The 22,496-nt window shown below is 39.7% G+C and overlaps 1 protein-coding gene and 1 long non-coding RNA gene across 11 annotated transcripts in view; one reads left to right on the top strand and one right to left on the bottom strand.

The window, feature by feature from the left end:
* The first annotated feature begins 817 nt into the window (after positions 1–817).
* Positions 818–2,204, top strand: LOC143174978 (uncharacterized). Its single transcript, XR_012999533.1, has 2 exons — positions 818–1,345; positions 1,578–2,204. It is a non-coding gene; the product is annotated as an uncharacterized LOC143174978 (long non-coding RNA).
* A 5,618-nt stretch (positions 2,205–7,822) lies between these two features.
* The window catches only part of unc-13, a 261,538-nt gene continuing 246,864 nt past the window's right edge, over positions 7,823–22,496 (bottom strand). For 8 of the 10 annotated variants that reach the window (XM_076371394.1, XM_076371395.1, XM_076371397.1 and 5 more), the window contains 12 exons: positions 20,692–20,833; positions 19,136–19,582; positions 18,467–18,617; positions 15,552–16,286; positions 15,160–15,381; positions 14,365–14,817; positions 14,160–14,291; positions 13,751–13,976; positions 13,042–13,194; positions 11,393–11,497; positions 10,924–11,086; positions 7,823–10,567 (listed from right to left, as the gene is read on the bottom strand). In XM_076371394.1, the coding sequence (XP_076227509.1) occupies positions 10,270–10,567; positions 10,924–11,086; positions 11,393–11,497; positions 13,042–13,194; positions 13,751–13,976; positions 14,160–14,291; positions 14,365–14,817; positions 15,160–15,381; positions 15,552–16,286; positions 18,467–18,617; positions 19,136–19,582; positions 20,692–20,833 (3,227 nt within the window). In that variant the 3' untranslated portion in view covers positions 7,823–10,269. The remainder of the gene's footprint in view (positions 10,568–10,923; positions 11,087–11,392; positions 11,498–13,041; positions 13,195–13,750; positions 13,977–14,159; positions 14,292–14,364; positions 14,818–15,159; positions 15,382–15,551; positions 16,287–18,466; positions 18,618–19,135; positions 19,583–20,691; positions 20,834–22,496) is intronic. The other 2 variants (XM_076371403.1, XM_076371402.1) reach the window with 1 other exon arrangement.

Below are 22,496 nucleotides of genomic sequence, written 5' to 3'. Positions count from 1 at the left end.
TTCCTGCAATGTGTGCCTTCTTGTATACTACTGCTGCCATCTGATTGTACGATTTTGTAATCACGCGTACAACAATACGGCAAGGAGAATATAATCGAAGAAATTCACAAAATTACAATTTTACGCATGAAATTAGTTATATGCATATTGTATGTAATATGCACAAAACACATTATTAAGTTCAGCTCTTGCAAATAAACATTAAGATAATATCGTAGATAGTAGTAGATATTAAATTATAATTGTATAATTTCTTTTATTTCTATTTGTATTATATTGTTGTAATAAATTGATATTTGGATATTTTCATCAAAGTTTGTGTACATAAACCTTTTAAGTTATGAATTGTTCGGTAATTTTCTTGTTATATTGTAATTATAAATATGTATGTATGCATATACTAAGTATATAAGATTGGTAGTAAATCGTCTCCTTTCTTGCAACGCTTCCTGACTGTGTTCTCAGAGGATGAGAGCTTATGAATTGTGAATTAATTGAAAACTACTAGTCACTGTACAAAACTGAATATTCCTAGTAGAAAACGCATTGTACACTTACCTATCTAATAATAGCACGTGAATAAAATATGATCATAGAGCATACTTATAGAGGCGAAACTTATGTCGAAACTCTTGAAGTTCAGCCCTTTAAGTTGGATGTTCTTGGGTCTTCCCCTCACGGAGAGTTACCCTCTCCAACCTACTTTCAGCTGTGTGAATGCTATAAGTGTGTAAATATGTAGATACACAGCTGTTCACGCATACAATCTCGGGAAGCTTCCAGAGTAGAGGTAGTAGGGATACCCTTGAACAGAGTCACTAGCTTGAGGGGAAGCATTCAACATTTCTGCTATAGATGACAATTCTAGCAGTTTTTTCAAGTCATAGAATAAATAAAGAGAAGTTTACATGTGAAGAATCGACAAGTTCGATATATATGTACACTTAATATTTCAAAGTTGTGTAGTTGCATAAATGCGCACTTGTATCGTAAAGTTTTGTTACTATATTCATGGAACATTTTCTCTGAGAGCTCTCTCTTGGTACTACTTGGTTATATTATAACGTTTATGGCAAAATTTTCTACTGTCACAATTTCAATGTTCTGAATTTGTTGCTATATTCGCTGTTCGAGAAGAAAGTAATATTTATTAAATTTGTATCATTATTACTTTTATTATATATAATCGTGAATCATGGTAAATTACTTTGCCAGCCAAGTAAACCTCGTTATTGCTGGGATAATAATCACAATGTGCTGTTACCCAATGTTAAAGGATCCATTCAAATCTTCTTTTTTTAGTATATGTCCAAGTCTGGACTACAAATTATACACGAGGATGGAGGTACATGTTTAAATTATACAAATGTTGTTACTTTTCTGTTTAGATTTTCTTATGTAATCGATGTTCGTATGTATTCTCAACTATAATAATTTCGTATCTTTTATCTGATTAATTGGAGTATTGGAATGCACATTGGAAGTGCTAATTCTTGTAAATTATAAAATATATTAAATATTATGATGTATTAAAAATAACCTATTTTCAATATTAACTGCTATCATTTTCGTTGCAGCCCCATGTTCTACAAGCAGAGGAACAAAAGTGGAAAACAAGCAAATGAGCAAATGAATTGATTTGTTTGAATCAGTCAATACATTTTTTAAATATATCAGTACAATCGGGATGTATAAAAATTAATGTATGTGTATAAAATGAATATTGTACATACCTGATGATAAAAATATAGCCTAATATGTAACGTACAAAAGTATTTATGGAATTATTTCAAAATCAATATATAGAATTAGAATAGATTTAGAAAATATAACGAACACTACATGAATATATAAATGTATAATATTCCCACCAATCTGGTCTTTGGTGTGTAGTTCGTATTTATCCTTTTAATGTGGATCAGTTTAAAACACAACATTATTTATTCCATTCATCCTGTTCTTAAATGAATTGAAAACAATTAATATAGAGTTAATATATTTGTTTAACATTCTACTAAGAAATGAAATTATAATTTTTTTAATATTTACATATTTGTAGTCGTACAACTAATTATCGTCCATCAAAGAACAACTTCTGACTCTATATGTATACTTACATATAAATTTATAAATTGGTTTTAATATATATATGTGTGTGTGTGTGTAATGCGAGGGGGAATTTAAATAAATTAATCCCAGGCTGATAGGTTTTGATGATTTATTAGAGTCCCTGGATCACCTTCTCCTGAGGCAGCCCATTCCAATAAGAAAGCCATCCTTTCTCAATCTCTTAATATTTACCATCTTATATCGCATACATTTTTTTTGTTCCGCTGTCCATTTAAGAGCACCCTTTGGATATGGTACATTTACGCAAATGAGGAACGAGAAAACTGTGCGAACGGACAACGGGTAATGAACGAATGTATCATTTGTCTACCTCGTCGAGTTAATTGCGCTAGCGTCGTTCGGTTATTCTCCTATTTTTGCGGGGGCACGATGGATGCGTGTATGGCGGGACAGTTCAATTTTATTTACTTTTCTTCTTTTTTTTCAGTACATTAAGCAAAGCGTGCTGCGTACATTGCTTGGGTGGATCAAGGGAATATCATCGTGTGGAAAGTTTAGCCGACAGAAGTATACGCTCACCATCGTGTCACCGCATGTGCAACGTGTAACGGCGTCTCAGATGCTGAACTTCATTAACATTTACAAAAGGAGGACGAGTAACAATTTCTCCACGTAACGAGCGTCGTCTTTTTGGCAATGCTTCCGCTCCATGTGATTTCGGGCGAACAAAAATCGTGTAAAACAATTCCTACTCGTAGTTTGACGTTCTTCGCGACCCAGTAATGAAGAAAGGAAAATAAAAGGTGGAATGGGCATGATTGATTACAGCATGTAGCGTATTGTAGCAGATGGATACATGAAAAGCGGGTACACGAATACATACTGAACGTAGAAATCACTGTGATCTGATGGAACCGGGTATTTAAAAAAGAGAAACGGAAAAGTGTGTTTTCGTTGCTGCTTCGTCTTCTCGCTGAATTTATCTGTTCCTTAACCGAACTCACTGGAAATTATAAAGACTCCCAGCCTGGGTTTCATTCGTCGGATATCTCGCTTACCAGGCAACATCGGGCCGCAAATGTGTATATATATCATGATCATGTATATGTACACTCGTCGTAAATGAATATTATATATATGTATATGTACCTTTATATATATGTATATGTACCTATATATATATATAATATGTGCAATTGTATGTGCAATATAGTCTTGCGGATACACGTTTGGAATGCAATAATATCTTACACGTGCGCGTAACTGTTGATGCGAGGAACAAAGCTAAGAACGAAAATAATGAATTCTAAAAGAGGTGATCGTGGGTAATAAACGGATGCTTCGTGTAACGCCGGCGCGACGAAGAACATCCATGCCCTTAATTACAATGACAACAATGACGGTGATCGTGGCGAAGGCATAGACAATGATAAAACAATGTCGACAACAATTTACGTAGCCATATTAGTTTCTCTCCTCTCCCTACCGATTACCAGTCGAGTGGATTAAGGGGCCTCCGACGAAACGAAGAAAATAATTAGCAATCGTTACGTAATTGCTAGCCAAAATCCAAGTCAGAAGTCTCCGATGCAGACGTTAAGCATTACGCGAGATTGACGGATGATCAAAGAAAACTTCGGTTGACATTTACGCCTTCTCGGATTCGCGTGAATCTTGTAAGGTCTGAGTTCGGATCGAATAAATTTTTCCGTCAGAATTCAACGCCCGACGTAGCTTAGCTTCTAGATGAAAAATGTACACGCCCGTTCGTTTCAGAGGAGGCCCTCGAATGGCAATCGGTGCGCGTGCTCGGTTCGTGCGGCAAATACGAGTACGTTGGTGTAACATGTAGTCGCGGACTTAAAACTCTATCTACGTAATTCGTGGTAATAACGATATCCGAGCGTTCCTCTTCAGGCGTAATGATATGGTACATGGCACAATGATTCGACGACGAGAAAACTTTGATCGACCTCCCTCGTTTACCTGTTTTCTATTATCGTAAGATTATCTCATTATATACTGCTCTCAGTCGATTCACCTGTCTGATAGACACTTACGCGATTAAAGTTGCCGCGTGTGTATTATGCGGTTCTCATGCTCCTGAACAGCTTTGCCATCTAATTATTCTTCTCCTTCGCTCGCTCACACTGTCTCACGTCACGCGCGTTTCCTGGCTTATCGATCGAGCCTTGTTTGCCTCGTACACACATCGCGGAACGAAATTACACTCCTTCTGTGAAATGTTTCGATGACCGTTAAGTGAAAATGAATACTTGAAGAAAACTTTGTTCCGGACACTCGAAAATCGTAAAGCAAGAAAAAGTGAAGATAGTGTAGATCTGTATTTCTGGTGCGTCAACGATGACACGCGATGAAATAGGCATGAAACGATTGAATTCAATTGGGGATGCGCGCAGACAAGATGAGGAAGCGAGACTGATAATTTTTTATTCGGATCAAGAATAACGATCAATCCGGCCAGAATTGTCAGATGGTCAATGAAATATCATAGAGAATGAATAAGGAAACTGATCCGAATTAACGAATGAATAAAAAAATCCGACGAAATGATTGACAATACTGGCGTCGATCGATCAACGTGGGGAGTTGTAGTTTTGTGGGCAGAAGTTCGATGGCGATGGTGGTTTCAATCGTACAAGCCACTCAGAAAATAAGCTCCCGTGTGAGTGAACGAACGAAAGTGAAACATTTATTAATAAAGACCTGGGTATTCGGTATCATAGGTATTATTCTTTCTTTTTTGTGTTGAATGTGCGTGTTTGACTCGGATACAATTGCTTTTCAGGTTTATCTATAACTCGGAGGCTGCGCAATGACGTGTCGTTTTCTTTTTTTTTCTTTTTTTTAATGTACTCCCGTTTCTCCTCGTTCGCTTGTTTCTTTTACGCGTGAAAAATTTTGATAACAACGGTGGCACACTCTCCGTGCGGACGACGAAAATGTACTTCTTCACTCGTTACGATATAATTACCTAGTAAACACGCAGTCATCCACATATATACGCACAGAATTACGCGACTCCTTCTTACTTATTGTTTGTTCTTTTTTTTTTAACTTTTTGCTGCAAATGTGTTTCTTCGTCGCGTGATTACAAATGTACTCCTTAATATGCTTTTACTTACGAAACACAAACATTCCGTCATATTTTTTTTTCTTTTAATATATTTGTTTAGGTACATTATATACGCGTCGTACGATTCTTCAAGCATAGTATTGTCAACGATTGTGTATATATTTGTCCTTCTTTTCCTTCCTCCTTCGTATCGTTCTCGGTATCTCTCCGTTTCGTCGCTCGTTTCTTCCGTTACATCGTTTCTCCTGCTACTTACGTGCCATCCCGACACAGCAGCCTACAGTCTGCGGTTACTCGTGTCATTCTTTTTTTTTCTTTGGTTCTGCGCCTGTGTCGGCGTGCCGGACGCAAAAGTTCGCCATGATAGCCTGTGCTTTCGTCGAACGAAAACAACCAACACTTGACCCTATTCCATTGTACGCGCCCCTTTTCTCTTCGTTCCTCTCGGATTCAGTGCTTTTCAGAGAACAATGAATCGATTCGTGTGCAACGAGACCAATGGATATGCAATTTTCAGGAAGATGCGTCTATCGTCGAGACGTCCGTGATATATCTGAATGACCTGTGGGCATGCATTTGCGTCAATCGATAAACTAACGATGACCGTTATCGGTACATTTAACCCTTTAGGGACCATTTTCCTTCCGATTTCAAAAATATCCGAAACAAAGGAATGCATTGGCTAAAAGCTACCCCTACCATTGAACGTACACGTCTAAACATCCATGACATGCATCATATCACGTTACAGTAATCTAAGAACGATACAAACGTCAACGTTGTAACGACAGAATTCTACAAATCATACTTTAGTACCGTGATACCGATATTCTCGAATCGAATTGACAGCGAAAAGGGTCGAAAAGAAAATTACCGTTCACGCGGGTCCCGTCCAGGGTTAAAAGTTCAATGTAAAAATATTAATTCCGTTAACCGTTCCTCGTTAAATGATAATGTCTGCTGCGATAAGGTTTCCCCCTGCCCCCATTTCTTTTTTTTTTGTACGATTGCGTGGCTGCGCGATTAGAACCGATGCGATTTGTGATGAATTCGAGCGAAAAATATTATGTACTTTCAAACCCGTACGTTGCGACGAACGTTTCGTCGTTCTTTCAAAACCCTCGTGGTTCGCCTAAGATATCCCCTAGCACGCGCCTGATTCATTCGGCCGCGAATGCGCTTTTGCGTCCCCGTTTCGTATCGGTACATCGGTACTGTCCTCGTTAAGAATTCCGTGGCCATGGATCGCGAACGATGCGAATTTCAGCGCATCACCGTGATGCGATCGCCGCGTCGCATGTCTTTCACTATCACACACCGACGAGACTCTTCGGACGTTTAACGAGTATAGAGAATAGAAATCGAAATGTTTTTTAAAAGAGAAAAATACTGCTGCTATTGGGATTAGTGTGATCACGTACGTTCGGTGTCGTTTGTTAATATGATTGATTCGTGTCTGTCTGTTGTAGCTATCTGTTTCTATGTATGTCTGTATGTATGTATTATGTATATCCTTGTATTAGGTGTAGATTCACACTGTATAAAGATGCGCGTGTCTGATCTTCACCGTTGAGTCTGTAAATTCACGTCAATCCTGTGTGTCTGTGTGTACGTGAAACACATTGTACGTGTGTGTCTATGTGTGTATGTGTATGTGTGTAGTGTACTTTAAGGGGTAATTATCACAGAATACACGAGATACTTTTCATTAAGCTTACGAGATATTAATCGAAGCGGAGAGTAGGAGGAAAAAATGGCGGTCAACCCCGTCTACGAGGGTGCGATTGCCGAGTGACCCGGAAATTCGACGCAGCCAGGCGTTCAACAGAAAAGGCTGTTCCCATTTCGTCGACGGGCTTGGTCTGGGCGCCGAATTCGCCGGTTCCTTTTCTTCGTAATTAGTAAGTACTTAGGCAGCGGAGAAAATAGACACTCTTACAAATGAATAATGGTGGCGAGATCGCGGACCCGTGTATCTTTCATTCATCTACCCTTCCCGTTCAACCCGGTTGTTCCATTTCATTGTTTTTTCTTATCCGTTTAACGCCGATGATGCCTACAGTTTGTTCCCTTTCGGTAAACAACGCGCGATCCGCAGGCGAGTTTGGCGAAACGCGTTCGAATTCCTAAATTAATGACTTCGAACACGTTCCACGACTTCCAACGTGGTTGTTGCGTCGGGAGTTCTTCTTGGATTTTCGAACGGCACAGATCTGGGCACTTTTAGATCTAAGGATTCATCTAACTGCGTCGAGGAGTATCGCGCTAGACGCGTTGCTTGCACAAACGAAACAAGTTAAAACCCTCGCGTCTCTACCGCTGTCCTACGAGATATTCCATGATGAAGGGCGCCGAGGAACGCATGACACTCGGAGTTACACGGTGTAAGAGAGAGAATTTCGAAAAAGTGTGCGCGTCGTACAACACGGGGGATAATCACGCAAGCAAGTAAACGAAACTTCATTACTCGCGGAAATCTTGGCGCCTGACCTGTGTCGCGTGCAGACTCACGCGTATCGGATATGGAAAACGTCTTGTCCTATCTAAGATGGCCGAACGCTCTTTTCCTGGGTGGCTCTCCCCCCCCTCCCCCTCTCTCTCCCCCCCCTCCCTCCCTCTCACTCTCTCTCACTCTCTCTCTCTCTCTCTCTCTCTCTCTCTCTCTCTCTCTCTCTCTCTCTCTCTCTCTCTCTCTCTCTCTCTCTTTCTTCCCCTCGCTCGTTTCCGATCTCACTCATTTTTCCTCTTTCCAAACGAAAATCCCGCGCTCGCAGCTAGATCAGCGTTTAGACACTATACACAATACGTAAGTATATCTAGACGTACTACGTAAGTAGAAACTTTTTTGGATATAATCATGTAATCTCTGGAATTGTATATCTGGCCGGGCCGCGGGGGCCGGTGAATGAAATTCATTAGGTTCAAAGTCGCGTGCATCATTGTGTTATTATTAGTTTCTCCCTTTTCCCCATTTCTCGAAAGTTTTCTCGGGAGGTCCAGTCGAGGCTTCGGGGTTAGAACAGTGACGAATATCACTGAAATGTTTCGAGCGACACTGGACGCGACGCAAGGGCTTCCCTCTGGGACCGTTTCCGTTTTGCAACGAATCAGAGGACATTTTACCGTGACCGCCCTCGATTTCCGTATCCCTGCGATTTTCCGATTAGGACAGAGGATAAAGGGAATGAGTTGTTGTACAAGAGCGTTCTCGATCGTAATTTACGAATCTTGTCCACGGGAGAACGGCCCTCGATCTATATACAAGAGTAATATCGATGAGGTACCAAGCAAATAGACAGAGAAGTATTAACGTCCGTTGTTTTTCTTTTTCGAAGCTTGCGTTCCACTTCCACTGTGTATATATTTGGTTTTTGCTCGCTCACACAAAAAGCAATGGTCGTCAGGAAAGTGTCGAAGTTATTATGAATATTTAACTACTATAGAACTACGACGATATAAAGTTTTAATTTCGAAAATGTTTGGTCGCCGACCCGGGGACATGATACCTGGCGACGATCAAAGACAGAGCTCTTTGTTTCGCGATGTTGTCGCGCGAACCGAAAATCGAGGGCATGATCGAAGCGCTACGTGTTCCATTCGTTTCCGTTTCTTTCTTCTCTTTTGTTTCTTACGCCGGGAGAATTTCTGTAATCGAACGACATCTCGTGGCATGAGGGTAATCAAGGATAGGATCGGGGATGATTCTCACGGGAGTGTGCTCGAAGCCATCGAACGGACCTCGTTCGCCATTCACCACAGCAATCAGACTCTTACGATCTCTTGTTTTGAAATTCTTACGATAAGAACGTATTTTACATTACAATGCCTATTTATTACTAACGGCCCGCCGCGAGTGACGTCGCGGCGCGCCTATTGGTCGTACGCAATGCTACGTTTAAACTTGTTATTAGAAAAAACTTCTTCGTCAACAATGTGTTTTTTTTTCTCACGTGTTTTATCTACAAGTAAACTCGTCTTTCTGAACAAACGGCCTAAAACGTCGTCTCTTGCACGAGGGTCTATTAATTAATTAGTTATGCGTTTTACATTCGCCTCGTTGCTGCGTGACGCGATTTTTTCCCGCTTTCGGTACCGAAACACGACCGATTCGCGTCGTCGGCCTCCCAACGTGTTTCTCGCTATCTCGGACCCCGCTGCCGATCCTCTTCCTCCTCTCGCGCATTAGCGTTCCGCCGGGATCCGTGGATATCAAGGTATAATCGCGTTGGACGCACCTTTACGCCTAATTCGACTCCTCCTCTTTCTCCTCCTTCCTTTCTTCCTCTTTTACATTACGAATATTACCAAATATATTGCGTACTGGCAGCACTGTTTTCACGTATCGCGTCTATACGGAACACTCTCCAATACCTGAGGTATCGTTATCCACCTCCTTCACGGCACTTAATCGAATAAGAGTCCGGCGTGTTCTTCTGTGTTTCACCAAAATCCCGAGTTCCCCTCTTCTGCACGCTTCCTGTTGTCTGAAGGGGCGGCAGAGATCGCGTCCTTCTCTCATTTGTGTCCGGCTGTTACCCAATGGACGAACGTTCAGACTCTCGGTATCTGATATTCAACGCGTTTACACGATACATCTCAGGAGAACGATTTCCCGAAGGATCCGTCGTCCTCTTGATTCAATCGACTCCTTCGTTCTTTCTTTTCTTTTTTTTTAGGGACGGGACTAAAGCTCTGTGATTCGTAAAAAAGAGAGAAAAACACGCTCGACCGGAAGCTGGCTGCGCGGGAAACGTCGGGAGGTAGGTATTCGCATGGCGTTTCCCTCCCATCAATGGAAAACCGGACCGATATTTGACTCGGCCGGATCGTACTCATCATCGGCGATCTTTTTGTTTCTCGTGGCATCGTGTGTTCCGCGCTGATTGTTATCGATCGCGTGTGCCGCTCCCGGTGTTGTTGCTCGTCGACGACAACGACGATACTTCTCGGTTTCGTGTCCTCGGCAACGACGGCCGAACGCTTCTCCGGTCTTCCCCTGTGGACAATAGCTCCTCTCCTTCGTTTACTCACACCTCCGAGCTCTTTCCAAACTCGAAGGACGTATCGCTTCGCAGTCGGCTTTAATGCTGGGTCTCCGAAGCTCAGGTGGGGTTCGGCAACGGCGTCTCCTGTCTGATGTCGCTCTTCAGCTTTACGAATTCCTTCGCAATCTCGTCGTTGTTCCTCTGCGAGAGGATCCTCAGGATCGTCCAGCCGGTCTCATCCATCTGTATGCGCTTACCGAGCGATAACCAGCACGCGCACGAACCCTCCTCGACAATATCCTTGAGCTGCATCACCGCCACGCCGACCAGCCTGTCTTCTCTGGCGAAACAGTAGTCCTTCACGCAAATGTGCAGTTCGTAGAAGTCGAGTTGCTGTTGCTCGTTGCCGATCATGCTGGATAATGAATGTAATAGGTTTAGCCGTTTATCGTAGAATGTATAAGATAGATGAATATTAACCCTTCGCACTCGAGAATATGTTTCTCAACAAGTATTCATTGTTTTATGACGAAGTGTCAATGATACTTTTAGTAAGTAACACAAAGGTATGTTTTGCATAAATTAAGAAGCAGATCTGTTTTATTTAGATGCTCTATATGTTGATACATTAGACAATATTTAATATTGAATTTTAAATTTTCTAATCTTGCTGGGACGAATTAAATAGCGACTGAAAGGTGCCTCTCGAGTGCAAAGGGTTAATAAATTAATGTAGCGGGAAAAATATTAAATGCTGGATTCATTACTTACAAATCGAAACTCTCGTTGAATTGCGGCGACCAGTTATTGCTCTTTGATTTCGTCGACTGTTTCCTCTTCTTCCCGGTAAGGTGAGGTCCGATTAGATTAACCTCCACGTACGGCCTGAACATGCCCGTGGCGAGCTGCCACTTCAAATCGTTCGCAGCGACAACTGGAACGATTTATTTAGGAATAATAATATTGTGTAATCGATTTAGAGAGAGAATTTATTTTGTTTTCTCTACCTTCTTTCTTATACATCGTTCATTACTTATTAAAATTGTTCGAATAATTGTGAACAGAATTGTATTTACAATGAACATTATCCATGAAAAGTACCAAATATATTACTATTATACTCAAAATATTCAGAACTGTAGAAATGGAATGAAGCAGAGTGACAGCTAGTCTATTCTAACTTTGACCGGAGTTAGTTCGCTTAAATTGGAGTAGAATAATCGACAAATGATCTTATTACCTTTTACGGTGACCTTCTGTTCGCCGGTTCCAGGATGAGTGAACAGATCCACCTGGATGCTGACCTCCCCCACGGAGCCTTCTTCCGATCCGGCGGTATCTGGAACTTCATAAACAATAATCAGACCTTACGTGTCCACCACGCGTTCATCGGGAATGCTAGGCGCTACGGAATAGAAAGATAGAGAGAGCTTCGGTCGCTTCTATTCGATGCTAGAATTCAAAGATCTGATGCTAAGATTCTATACTTATATCTCTATGTCTAGAGCAGATTACATGCTCTAACGGTATGCTGTATGGAACTTTGTCTTATAAGAGTACTCAGCGGAGAAGATGCAGTCTTGGATCAATTTACGAAACTAAAAACGATCCTGTTCAAAAGCAATAAAGTATTTGATTGCTAAATCTTCCATGGAGTGCATAAAAATGTCAAAATCGGCAGAAATTATAGCTTCGTCGTTTGTTGACCAAGCTTGCCACGAGCCTCGGTCATTGTCCAATGAGTGCATGTGGGTCCAGTGCTGCGGTTGCCCTGGTCCTGACATGTCCAGGTACTGTTTGAACTTTAGGCATGTTCGTTCGACGCTTCGCCGTAAAGAATGGTACTGGTGTACGCACAATGTATATACTTCCACTGTATCCGCTGTGTACAGTAGAACGCTAAACTGGCTGTGATGGGGTCGAACAAAGTTCGACCATATCCGTGTGGGTACGTGTAACGTGTATATATATAGATATATATATCAAAGCCTTGAAGAAGATGTCTGAAGGATGCGCACTGTGATTTGGCTAGGTTCTCCATAGTAGCAATAACAGCGGCGGTAGTGATAGCAGCAGCGCTACCTAATACAACTATCGATCACCGAGACGATCACATTTGGGACGTTATTTGACCCTTTCGATTGTATGACTATCATCGGACCGAACCCAATGGGCAGTCCAAAGTTTGCCTTCATTTTGACAGTCCTCACCGGCAAGATGCCTTTGCGACTCTGAATAGCCTGTTGAGTTTGATACGCGTTTATAAAGCTTAGCTTGCGCTATGAGCCGAGCGTCTAAAATTCGAACGCATTAGTTTTTAGTCTTTAAGCGTTTATTCCGCGCGCTACATAGTTCCAGGGAATTTTTGTAAGCTGCCATAGCACCGAAAGGATCTCAGCGATGGCCACCACGCACTATTTTCAATTGAATACTTGGCGACACGAGTATACGTAAACACATGAAAGATTCATCGTGTCTAGTAATTTGAAATAATCAACTTTATATGATTGTGCGTTAGATATAATATGTACATTTTGTAGCAGAAGAAAAGAGAGACTGAGTGGAATTGTTATTTTAGCTTAGAGGTCATGTTCGTGTCACCAGAAAAGGGTTTTGAGTGGCAGCCAACGCGTCAATTGGTTAATAAGAAATGGAAATTAAATACTGTGTGTCTTGTCATGTGAGCAATGAATGGTATGTGTTAGGTAACCAAGAAAAAGAGGATAAAATAATGATCAAGAGCTTGTTGTCCCTATGAGACACCTCGGTGAATAATGCAATAACGAACAGTCCACTACATCCTAAACGAGCGCCTAGATGTCGAAAATGACCGAAAGTCAGCCAAGAATTTTCCGAGGTTTCTGCTCTAAGAGTAGTGCACTCTGGTACCTTGTCGACTCTCTCGACGAAGAGAGGGTTTGCTCTGGCGAAGGGGTTCCTCGAGGCTTTCCATACCCTCGGCTCCTTCCCCTTCGTCACCGCCTCTCTCGCTGCTCATCGAACGCTGACGCTGACGTAGCTTTGACACATTGTTCAGCGGCACTGTCGCGACAATTCATGTTACGTCGGTTGGATTTTTGTCAAAGGAATGGACGTCGATGAAACCGTGATCACTCATATTTCATATGAGGAGTGTGTTCGGTAGCGAATTAATGTGTGTGGTAAAATGAATCACGAGCGTCTCACACGAAGAGAGGTCCGTAGCGAAAGTGAAATGTGATACATTCGATATTTTTCTTAGGTAATTTGGTTGAAATTTCGATGATGTTTTGTAGTGAATACGGCAGCGAATATTTGTTATGTAGAAACGAGAGGTTTGTTATAGATTTTAGATAGACTGACAGATTTGATTAGAATTTGACAATGGTTTGTAAGTGTGTGAAGGACATAGAATTGTAAGAATACCATTTCAAACCTGCATAAATAATTCATGGTAGTTAATGTGGTTATAAAATATAAGCATTTGACCGCTAATTTATATTAAACATTTGATTTCGAATTGTGTTGGTCATCATAAAATTTTGCCTACCTACCAGTATATAATAAAATACAGATATGAAGGAAATAGTTAGAGATTTCTATTTTAGAATCAACTTACCTTGGTTGATTTGTGACGTTACGAAAGTTTTGATAAGGGTGTCCGTTGTCTGCGTGTACAAGCTAAGAGCGTATCTCAAGCTTTGGAGTTCCGGCGATTTCTCCAAGAACGTCTTCTTCAAACCGTTTCCACCTGCGTGGAAGAATTGTTTGATCGTGTCAAGCGCGACCTCGAGAACTGCGCATTGTTTCGGAGACAGATTCTTTTCTACTTCCTTGGAAATATCCTGTGATACAGAAGAATTTTTACAATCAGTCCAGTTCTAAGCATAGTTGTATCGGAATAAAGAAATTCTATGAGAACTTGTTCTTAAAATGACGAAATCTGAGTAAATATTTTTATTTACTGGAAATTCTATAGAATTTCGTTAATTAAGTCTAATCCAATAATACTTAAACAAATTACTCACCATTACGCCACTCAAAGCATTCTTCACGTCTGGTTTGCCAGCCATGTGGTTCTTAAACAGCTTCGACATGTCCTCTATCTTGGCATTCGCAGCCAGATTCTTCGCGTTATCCGTCAGATTCTTGAACATCATCTGTAAAATCATCGTATAATTATACACACACCGCAATAAGCCTGCCGTTATTTCTAAAATATCAAATACATACGCTCTTATCCGACATAGGTGGTAGCACGACCGTCTTCTCTAATATTCTCATAACAATTTTCCAGAGTTCTTTCAGTAACCTTTTCAGCACGGTCTTCTCGCAAGACTCGGCGTATAGTGTCAAACTTCCGTCGAGAAGAACCATCAATGGCCGCAGTACTTCATCTGCTTCCACGGCGACGTTGTTTCTCTGGGCGGGTTGCGACAGTTGCACTTGGCCACCGCCCTTGATGGCTAGTAACAAGTCCCCTAATTCCTTCACCGAGGCCGTTATCCTCGGCTCCAGACTCTTCGCGAACATCATTGCCAGGTCGTCGAGTGATCCGTTTAGTTGTTGTTGGAGTTCCTTCAAAATGTTCGCCGCGTCTTCTTCCAATTTCTCGCCACCCATAGACTCGAACATCTTCTCTAGCTGTACTCGCAGTTGCTGGATATTGTTCATCAGGATACACGCCTGTAAAAGAGTATACTCATCTTAATCTGTTGCCCTATGAACTATGATCGACCTAACTACATTGTCATTAATAATTTATTGAAAATAAGATACTATTTTAGTTTTATTCTATGTCAATGTATGCTCTAAGGTATAATCATTGATAACAGGGAAATAATATGTAATTTGCATTCAAACAAATCGAATAATATTTATGTTTGTAAAATTCTATTTGAAATCTTTACTACGAGTCTGACACGATATTGTAGGACAAGGGGTTAATTATGCGTCAATGACTTAATGACAGGATTATTTAATTTTTAAAAATCTTAATTGTCATCTTTTAGCGTTCACGTTACGTACGATTCGTTCCTCCTTCAAATGACTTGGAAATTCCGTCTTCATGATGTTAGAGTAAGCGATCAAGACTTTCACGATAGTCTTCGCGAACCTCTTCATATACCTCTTCCAGATCTCAGGGTCGGGACATTCTAGTTTGGAGACTACGTCGAAGCATTGGGTTAACTGCGTGAAGACGTCGACGACGGAGACGCTGAACAGCGCGTGTTCGCTGCTCTGTTGGAACTGCAAATCGTCATCCATCGTTAGTATAAATCAGTAACAAAATTCCTTGATTTTGTAGTCTATCCTCCCTATTTAAGACTTAAATAATAAATTCTAGTTACAACAATAACTTTACAGTTATAATATTTCCGACGTGTCTCAAAGTTTTTCCAACACAGAATAACACTTACTCCCTCCTTCTTGTCTCTGTTGAAGGCACCATGGAGATATTCTAATGAGACGTCATCGTTCTCGTTCAGCCATTGCATGACGAACGGCTCGAACCACGCTGGATACTCCGGCACCGCTCCTTTGTAGGGCGGCACGTCTTTCACGTAGTTGGTGTGCAGCCATTTCACCTTGAAGTGGAGATTCATGTAGGCCGAGGACTTGCAGAGCCTGTGCTGCTCGTGTTCCTCCAGCGCGTACTTCATGTCCACCGCGAACAATGCCCACATGGTGGCCGCCGACAATTGACCGATATTCAACTCCTGTGGGAATTGATTCAGGACAGGCGCGTAGCTGTTCTTGTCCTCCTCGATCACCGAGACGATCAGCTCAACCAGTTTGTGCCAGAAGTCAAGTGAATCCAACCTGGGCCCCTGATCCTCCGCGCCCATCTTTGCCTCGCCCGGATTCGCCTGGAACTCTCTGTTATAGATATCGTAGCAATTCTCGAAGAGGAACTGGTACGTCGAGCGCAGACAGGCCCTCACGCAGTCCTTGACTACGGTGCTAGCTCTGGGCGGGCTGGACAGCTCCTGGACCTTCATCCGGAAGAACGTGATGCTGGTTAACAAGTCGACCGTGCTCTTCAGATCCATCAGTTTCTCCTGGCTTGACGCCGGGAAGTGATTCCTGTACATCGACAAATCGATCCGCAGGGAGTTGTGCAGGTGGTCCAGTAATTTCACGAACTTCTCTTTCTGGAAAAATCGGAGGAAATGGGCCATGAATGAGGGAAAATGTATCGCGCTGGTGTATTGAGTTTTCATGAATTGTGGGAACGTCAACCCAGCGGGTAGACCGGCTGGCTGGGTCGTCTTCTTTCGAGTACCATTTTGTTGCCGAAGGGAAGGGTAACGACCCAGAATTCTGTAACGATTCTGCCAGGGAATTTTCTGAAGAATAATGAGCTTCTCACTGGTGAACCAGCGGGAAAGTTACGAATTTAGGAAAAGAAGTTAAGAGATAAAGGTGAATTCGTATTTGGAAGTTTGTACGATATTGGATCGCGGTATTTGTACTGTAATCTGATATAATTAAAAGCAGAATTTCTTGGAGAGAGAAGCTTACAGTTAAAAACTGTTGTAAAATTTTATTGTAATGTCTATAACGTGGAATCATGTTCAAATAGTAGGAACGAGTGGTTGCATGTTAATGCGCCTATGACCAGCCAACCCACTTTGCAGCATTGTAAAAACTGAAGTGTCTTCAGGGTTATAAAAACGATTTTGAATTATCAATAAGAATGTTAAGAAAGGGAAAGAGTATTAATTAGGGTCAAGATTCGAAATGCAGTATTTGTGAAATAGTAAAGGCCAAATAAATAACGTACGATATTGGAAATTTTGTAATTTTAAAGTTCAATTTTGGAATCAATGTTTGAAATAATCATGTTTAATATTTGTCGAGAAAGAATGACGTTCTTATTGTGACATTTTATCTCTGTAACAGAGCTGTAACAGATTTCAGCAAATATTTAGTTGAAAAGTGGGATATCGTATAAGATGTAACAGTATTTTCTGTTTTTAAGAGTCTTCTGGGGGAAAAAAATATAGATAGTTGGGATCAGGGAGAAAAATGAAAATCCAAATAAATGAAGGAACATCTATATGTTCCTAGGAGGAAATATTCGTCTAGGAGGAAATATTCGTCAATTACGATAAAGAATGGTATGAACCAAGTCAGACAATATCATCAATAAGGATAATGTTGAGTATTCCCTTATTTATCTGGGGATGTCAGTTTTATTAAGCTGTCGTTATCTGCAAAGCTTTTTTATTAGTAAGAATGGCTTTGGATCAATGTTCGTAAAGCACGAGATATTTTCTTCATAAAATATAAGTAAACAAATGTGAAATAAATAATATTTACTAGCAATAAGTTTAAACCCATTTGAAGCATGACTGATATTAAAGATATTGATAGTTTTTCTATCTCAGCATGAAAAGTGTTTAAGCTATCGAGAATTTATTTTCGTGATTCAGTGATCTATGTAGAATTACTTTTTTTCAAGAATATCTGGTTTCATGTTTTATCCATCTCCTCTTTCTCCCCCAACACAGTTGTTTGTGAAGGCTGAAGATTTATCTGCTGTAAGATCCGTCTGACCTTGTTTCGGTCGATAACAAACTCAGCTATTTTTTTTATAGCTGCTCAACGAATCCACTCTCGAAAGTCGAAGTCATGCATAATTCAGAAACGTTGAAAACAGGATCAGAATTTGTTCTCTCTAAACAGCATTTTCGTAAAATTTATACAATTACATTAGGACAGCCACTTTCTGTCTTACATAATTTGAGCTTCCAGTATTACCGTTTGTATAATTGAAATCGTCCAGATTCTTCACTGACTCCAAATTAAAACGTTTCCCTCAAGACGCGAAGACCTATCGAAAGTTAAATTAAAGAAAATTGTTGTTTAATTAAATTCGTCCAATTGTTAGCGTGCATTCATTGCTGATTATGTCTGGACATCCCTTAGGACCAACGTAATTTAATTACGGTGAAAAAAATCTTAATTAAGATTTTAATTAGATCGTATGTTGCACGAGACCACCTTGTGTCCAGTGTTTTCAATTTGCAGCTTTAAAAAATTTTGTATAGAGAAGGAAAAAAATGAAGAAAAGGTAGGAGGACTGCAAGCTTAATGGACAATATCAAGATGAAATTGATAGAGCTCTGCTAGAGTCCGCGTGCTCTAAAGTTTCTCAGTCAATCAACGTAAGCCACGGTTGGAATAATGGTTGGTTTAGACTACTAGGGAATTATAGGAGCGTTTCTCAATCGCAGTGTTCCCCCGTTATTCTTTCATTCAATCTATCTCTATCTCTTTTATATCCCATGGATAAACACAGTCTTCAATGTTCGAACACCGAACTCACCCCGAAGTTGCTGGCGGCGAATCTATCACTAGCTGAAACAGCGGAACTCGCGCTCGTGTGAGCGTAGTACGCGTTTATGTTCGCCAATAGGGTCGACATCACCGCTGGCACGCCTGGACAGAGGTACTTCGTCGAAAGGCAGTGGAAGTGCCTGAGAACATGAGAAAGAAGAACAAAATGGTAATTGGGGACATTTGAATTACATGAACTACAATGAAATACGTAAGAGAATTAATACAGAAAAGTAGAACAAGTAAAATTGTATTTAAAATTTTGTCAAAAAACGTTCATTTTTTAATTTAGTCATTAATTGTAGTGAATTATGTTTCTTCCATTGTAAATCAACATTAATTCTTTGTTTGTTATCGTGTTAAAATAACTAATAAGCGAATAATAGGTAATTGCAAAAATACATGAAATATATTTATTGCAACAGGTTTTTGAGGTCGTTCAATATTAAACAAATATTCTTCAATATTGCTTGAACTGTGTAACATCTAATATTTCGAACAGTACCTCAAATATATTTTTCTATAGCTATAATTTTAATATCAAGAAATAGTTCTTTTAAATATAGCGACTTAAACCATTATTCTAATGATTTAAATGATCTAAAAACAATCTTAAACCGTCGCAAGTGTTTAAAATGAATCCATGAAATTTACTCACGTCATTGCTTGATAGATACTCTCGATACCGTATCGCATTGCGAACTCGTCGACAAGTTCTTCTCCGGGTGGATCGAAGTACACCTTCCAAGCGTCGTCACCTTTCGCTTGAGGCAGTGCGACGACACCGTCATTCTTCTCGCATAGACTATGGAAGAGATTTTCGTGTAGGCAGGTGTACTGGGTATGATAAGGCGCGACCTTCTCTTCTCCTTTGATCTCGACGCTGATGTGCAGCCTGATAGCGCCGGACACTGCACTCTTGTCTGTTCTTTTCTCCAGATTGTACCAGACGTCCATCTCGCCGCTGAGCGTTCTCACTTCGATGATGGTCTGCCCGAGGAAGTCGTCGCTCTCTCGCGTCAACTTTTGTCGTAGCTTCGACTTCAGATCGTTGTCCTCATCCCAGACTCTCACTTTTATTCTGTCGGACGAATTGTGACACTCGCTGCGGACAAAGGGGAATCTCGTTATCGTATGGTATGAAAATAAAATTCAAATATGACAATATGTACTCCTATAACAATGAATAAATAGCTAAATATCTAAACACGGCTAACAAGATAAAAACATTACATACGAGAGTAACTATGGATAGTAAGATAATAGGGTCAAGGCATAAAGACAAATCGTTAAGATAAATGAAATAAAATATGTAAGTAAATCAAATTGATAAAAATAACAATAACAAAAAAGAGAGTAACAAGATAAAATTAGGAGTAAAATATAGTGAAAATAAAAAAAATAAAAATAAAATGCATGTTGCTGTCGGTTAGCATTGTTTTGACAAAAGATAACATTTTTCCTTTATTTGTTAACCCTACATTTCGTCAATTTTAGTAACGTATTAATCTTAAACAGATTAAACAATTTATTTATTTCAGAAACTTTTTTTAGAAATAATGTTTTCTTACAGTTTTGACGTTTTCTTTGTAAGAAATAAACAGAAGAGTTTTTCAAATATTATTGCTGACTTAATCTATTATATAATTTCCATTGGTTACTATTACCATCTTCAATCTTTCTATAAGCTTAATTCCATCATTGTAAAAATGAATCCAGAGACATTTTTACTTGCTCCAAAAAACATGAAAATTGTTGATATCAATATTCACACTTGCAGCGCACTTTATTTACTTCTAACATGTGTCCAGAAGTTTCGTAATTAATTTCACTACTGCTTGTGTAATACGTTACTACGTATATGTTTCAAATTAATTAACCGACTACGTTTATACCTGAAGCATACGGTTCATTCTGGAATGAACTGTTAGTTTCTCAGTCTTATCATTAACTTAGGTTTAAACTTTAGTAATCAGTATTTATATGATCTCTATTATCGCATCTCTGGAATATTCGTTTCAATGTTTCCCATTTACGTTTTCTCATTAATTTATATAATCGTTAGTAATGCTCGTGATTGCAACGTCGCGCAGGTGTGTTGGCAATCACGATACACGTAAAATGGAAATTAATTTTCCTTTCGACAGTTTCCACCTCCATTGCTGCGAAGGTACGTATTCCTCGGGTTCGCAGCATGATAATAGAATTACTCACAAGTAGAACTTCTCGTGCCAAACCGGATTCAATTCCCTCGGCATCGTTCTGGTTCGCTTCTTCACTTTCCCGACTTGGACAGTCACGTAAGGATCAGACGTGCCGCTCTTGTCTTTGGCGATCAGTCCCTGGGCGGATTTTACTGCGGAAGTTATGCGAGAATCGATGGTTAGTTAATTACCCTACGTCTATTTGCCTGTCGCGTGACGCGCTCAAAGCAGTATAGAATTTCTGTTATAATTATATTCCAATATTCAGTTCCTCCTTTGTTGTATACACAGTTTCTCTGTTCCTATACTTACCGGGAAAATCGAAGCATTCAACAAATTATTCAATATTTTATCAAATTTTTACGAAAAACGCAACCTGTTGCCGTATCCAAGCAAACGAATATAAAGCGTACCGACTTTCAATTTAATTACATAATCCTATTTTATATTTTTTTCTTAATTCTTCAAATAATTTGAAACTATGTAGCATTCCGAGGTTATCATCATCCACATACTAATTACGGAAAATGACATCTTAACCCATTTATTTATTTTATGAAAAATAGATTGTAACCTGATGAATTGTAGTGGACATAATTTGAGTTATAATTAATTAAATTCAAATGAAAAATTCTTGTTCGTTCATTTGGATCTTGGAAGTTAGAGGTTTAAACATCGATAATTGAAGCACATACTAGTATAATTCCATCAATTAAAGTCGATGTAAACACATGCTAAGTAGTGTTTACAAAATTCAATACGCGTCAAATTGACGCACTCCGTAAATCTAGTGTTAAATAAGGGAAATGAGCTTCAAAAAAAAATCTGTTATTAATATTAATCCCATAGAATTTTAAATCTACTTCAACTCTACAATGTTTTTCTTTCATTCAGTAATGTTCCTTGTATCACGTTCCAAAATTGATACCGTTCGAAGTAACGGGCTGTCGAAGCAGAAGCACTGAAACCTCAAGAAAATTGTGAAACTGATGTAGATTACTAGAAGCGTCAGCGAGAACTGGAGGGAGTGTTTAAGAATCGTGGCGTTAAAGCACGTTACGATCCATTCCGTGGGCTTGATTCGTTTGGGAACTGTTCGGATGATCGGATGAGGGTTACGAGTTTCGAAACTGGGCCGCACCCATCGCGAACCAACGGGAACTTTTACTGGTGCTATACGCGCAAACCCGCAGAACTGCGTGGACCTTACACAAATACGTGTTATAGAATACTATCAGTGAATCTGGTCTATAGAGAATTACATAGGATATCTGCAAATTAGTTTGACCAATTCGAAAATAGTCCAAGCTGTTGGAGGGATCGACGTCCAATAAGTAAGGACAGATTTTTTTTTAATTTCCCTTGTCCCATGATTTTATTTTTCAGTTACGTCTGATAAAACTACTTTATCGTTAATCATTTATTTAATAAAAAATGTTTGATACGTTCAATTTGTATTAAAAGAAAGCAAATAACATTTGGATTTGTGCAAATTCGATTTAAAATTTTGTTCGACTCAGATACGATATTAGGGCGAAGGGTTAAAAATTAAATGGAAATGTAAAATTATGATTCTACTACTCAAATCTCTTTAATTGTACTACTTTGGAATGGATACTAATTGCAATGGATACCTATGTGTGCTACTTCGAACGTTAAATCGACGTTACATAACAGTTTGTTCAAGGCAAATATTCAAAAAATAATTCAATGATTATATGAACTTCCTATCAAAGGAATCTTACAAACGTTTACGTAATTTTAAAAGCACTGTAGTTTAATTTTAAAATATCATTTGAGAACATTGCTGAACCA

The sequence above is a fragment of the Nomia melanderi genome, chromosome 10, assembly GCF_051020985.1.
Source record: "Nomia melanderi isolate GNS246 chromosome 10, iyNomMela1, whole genome shotgun sequence".
Classification (NCBI taxonomy): Eukaryota; Metazoa; Arthropoda; class Insecta; order Hymenoptera; family Halictidae; genus Nomia; species Nomia melanderi.
This window is presented reverse-complemented; position numbering and strand designations above follow the sequence as displayed.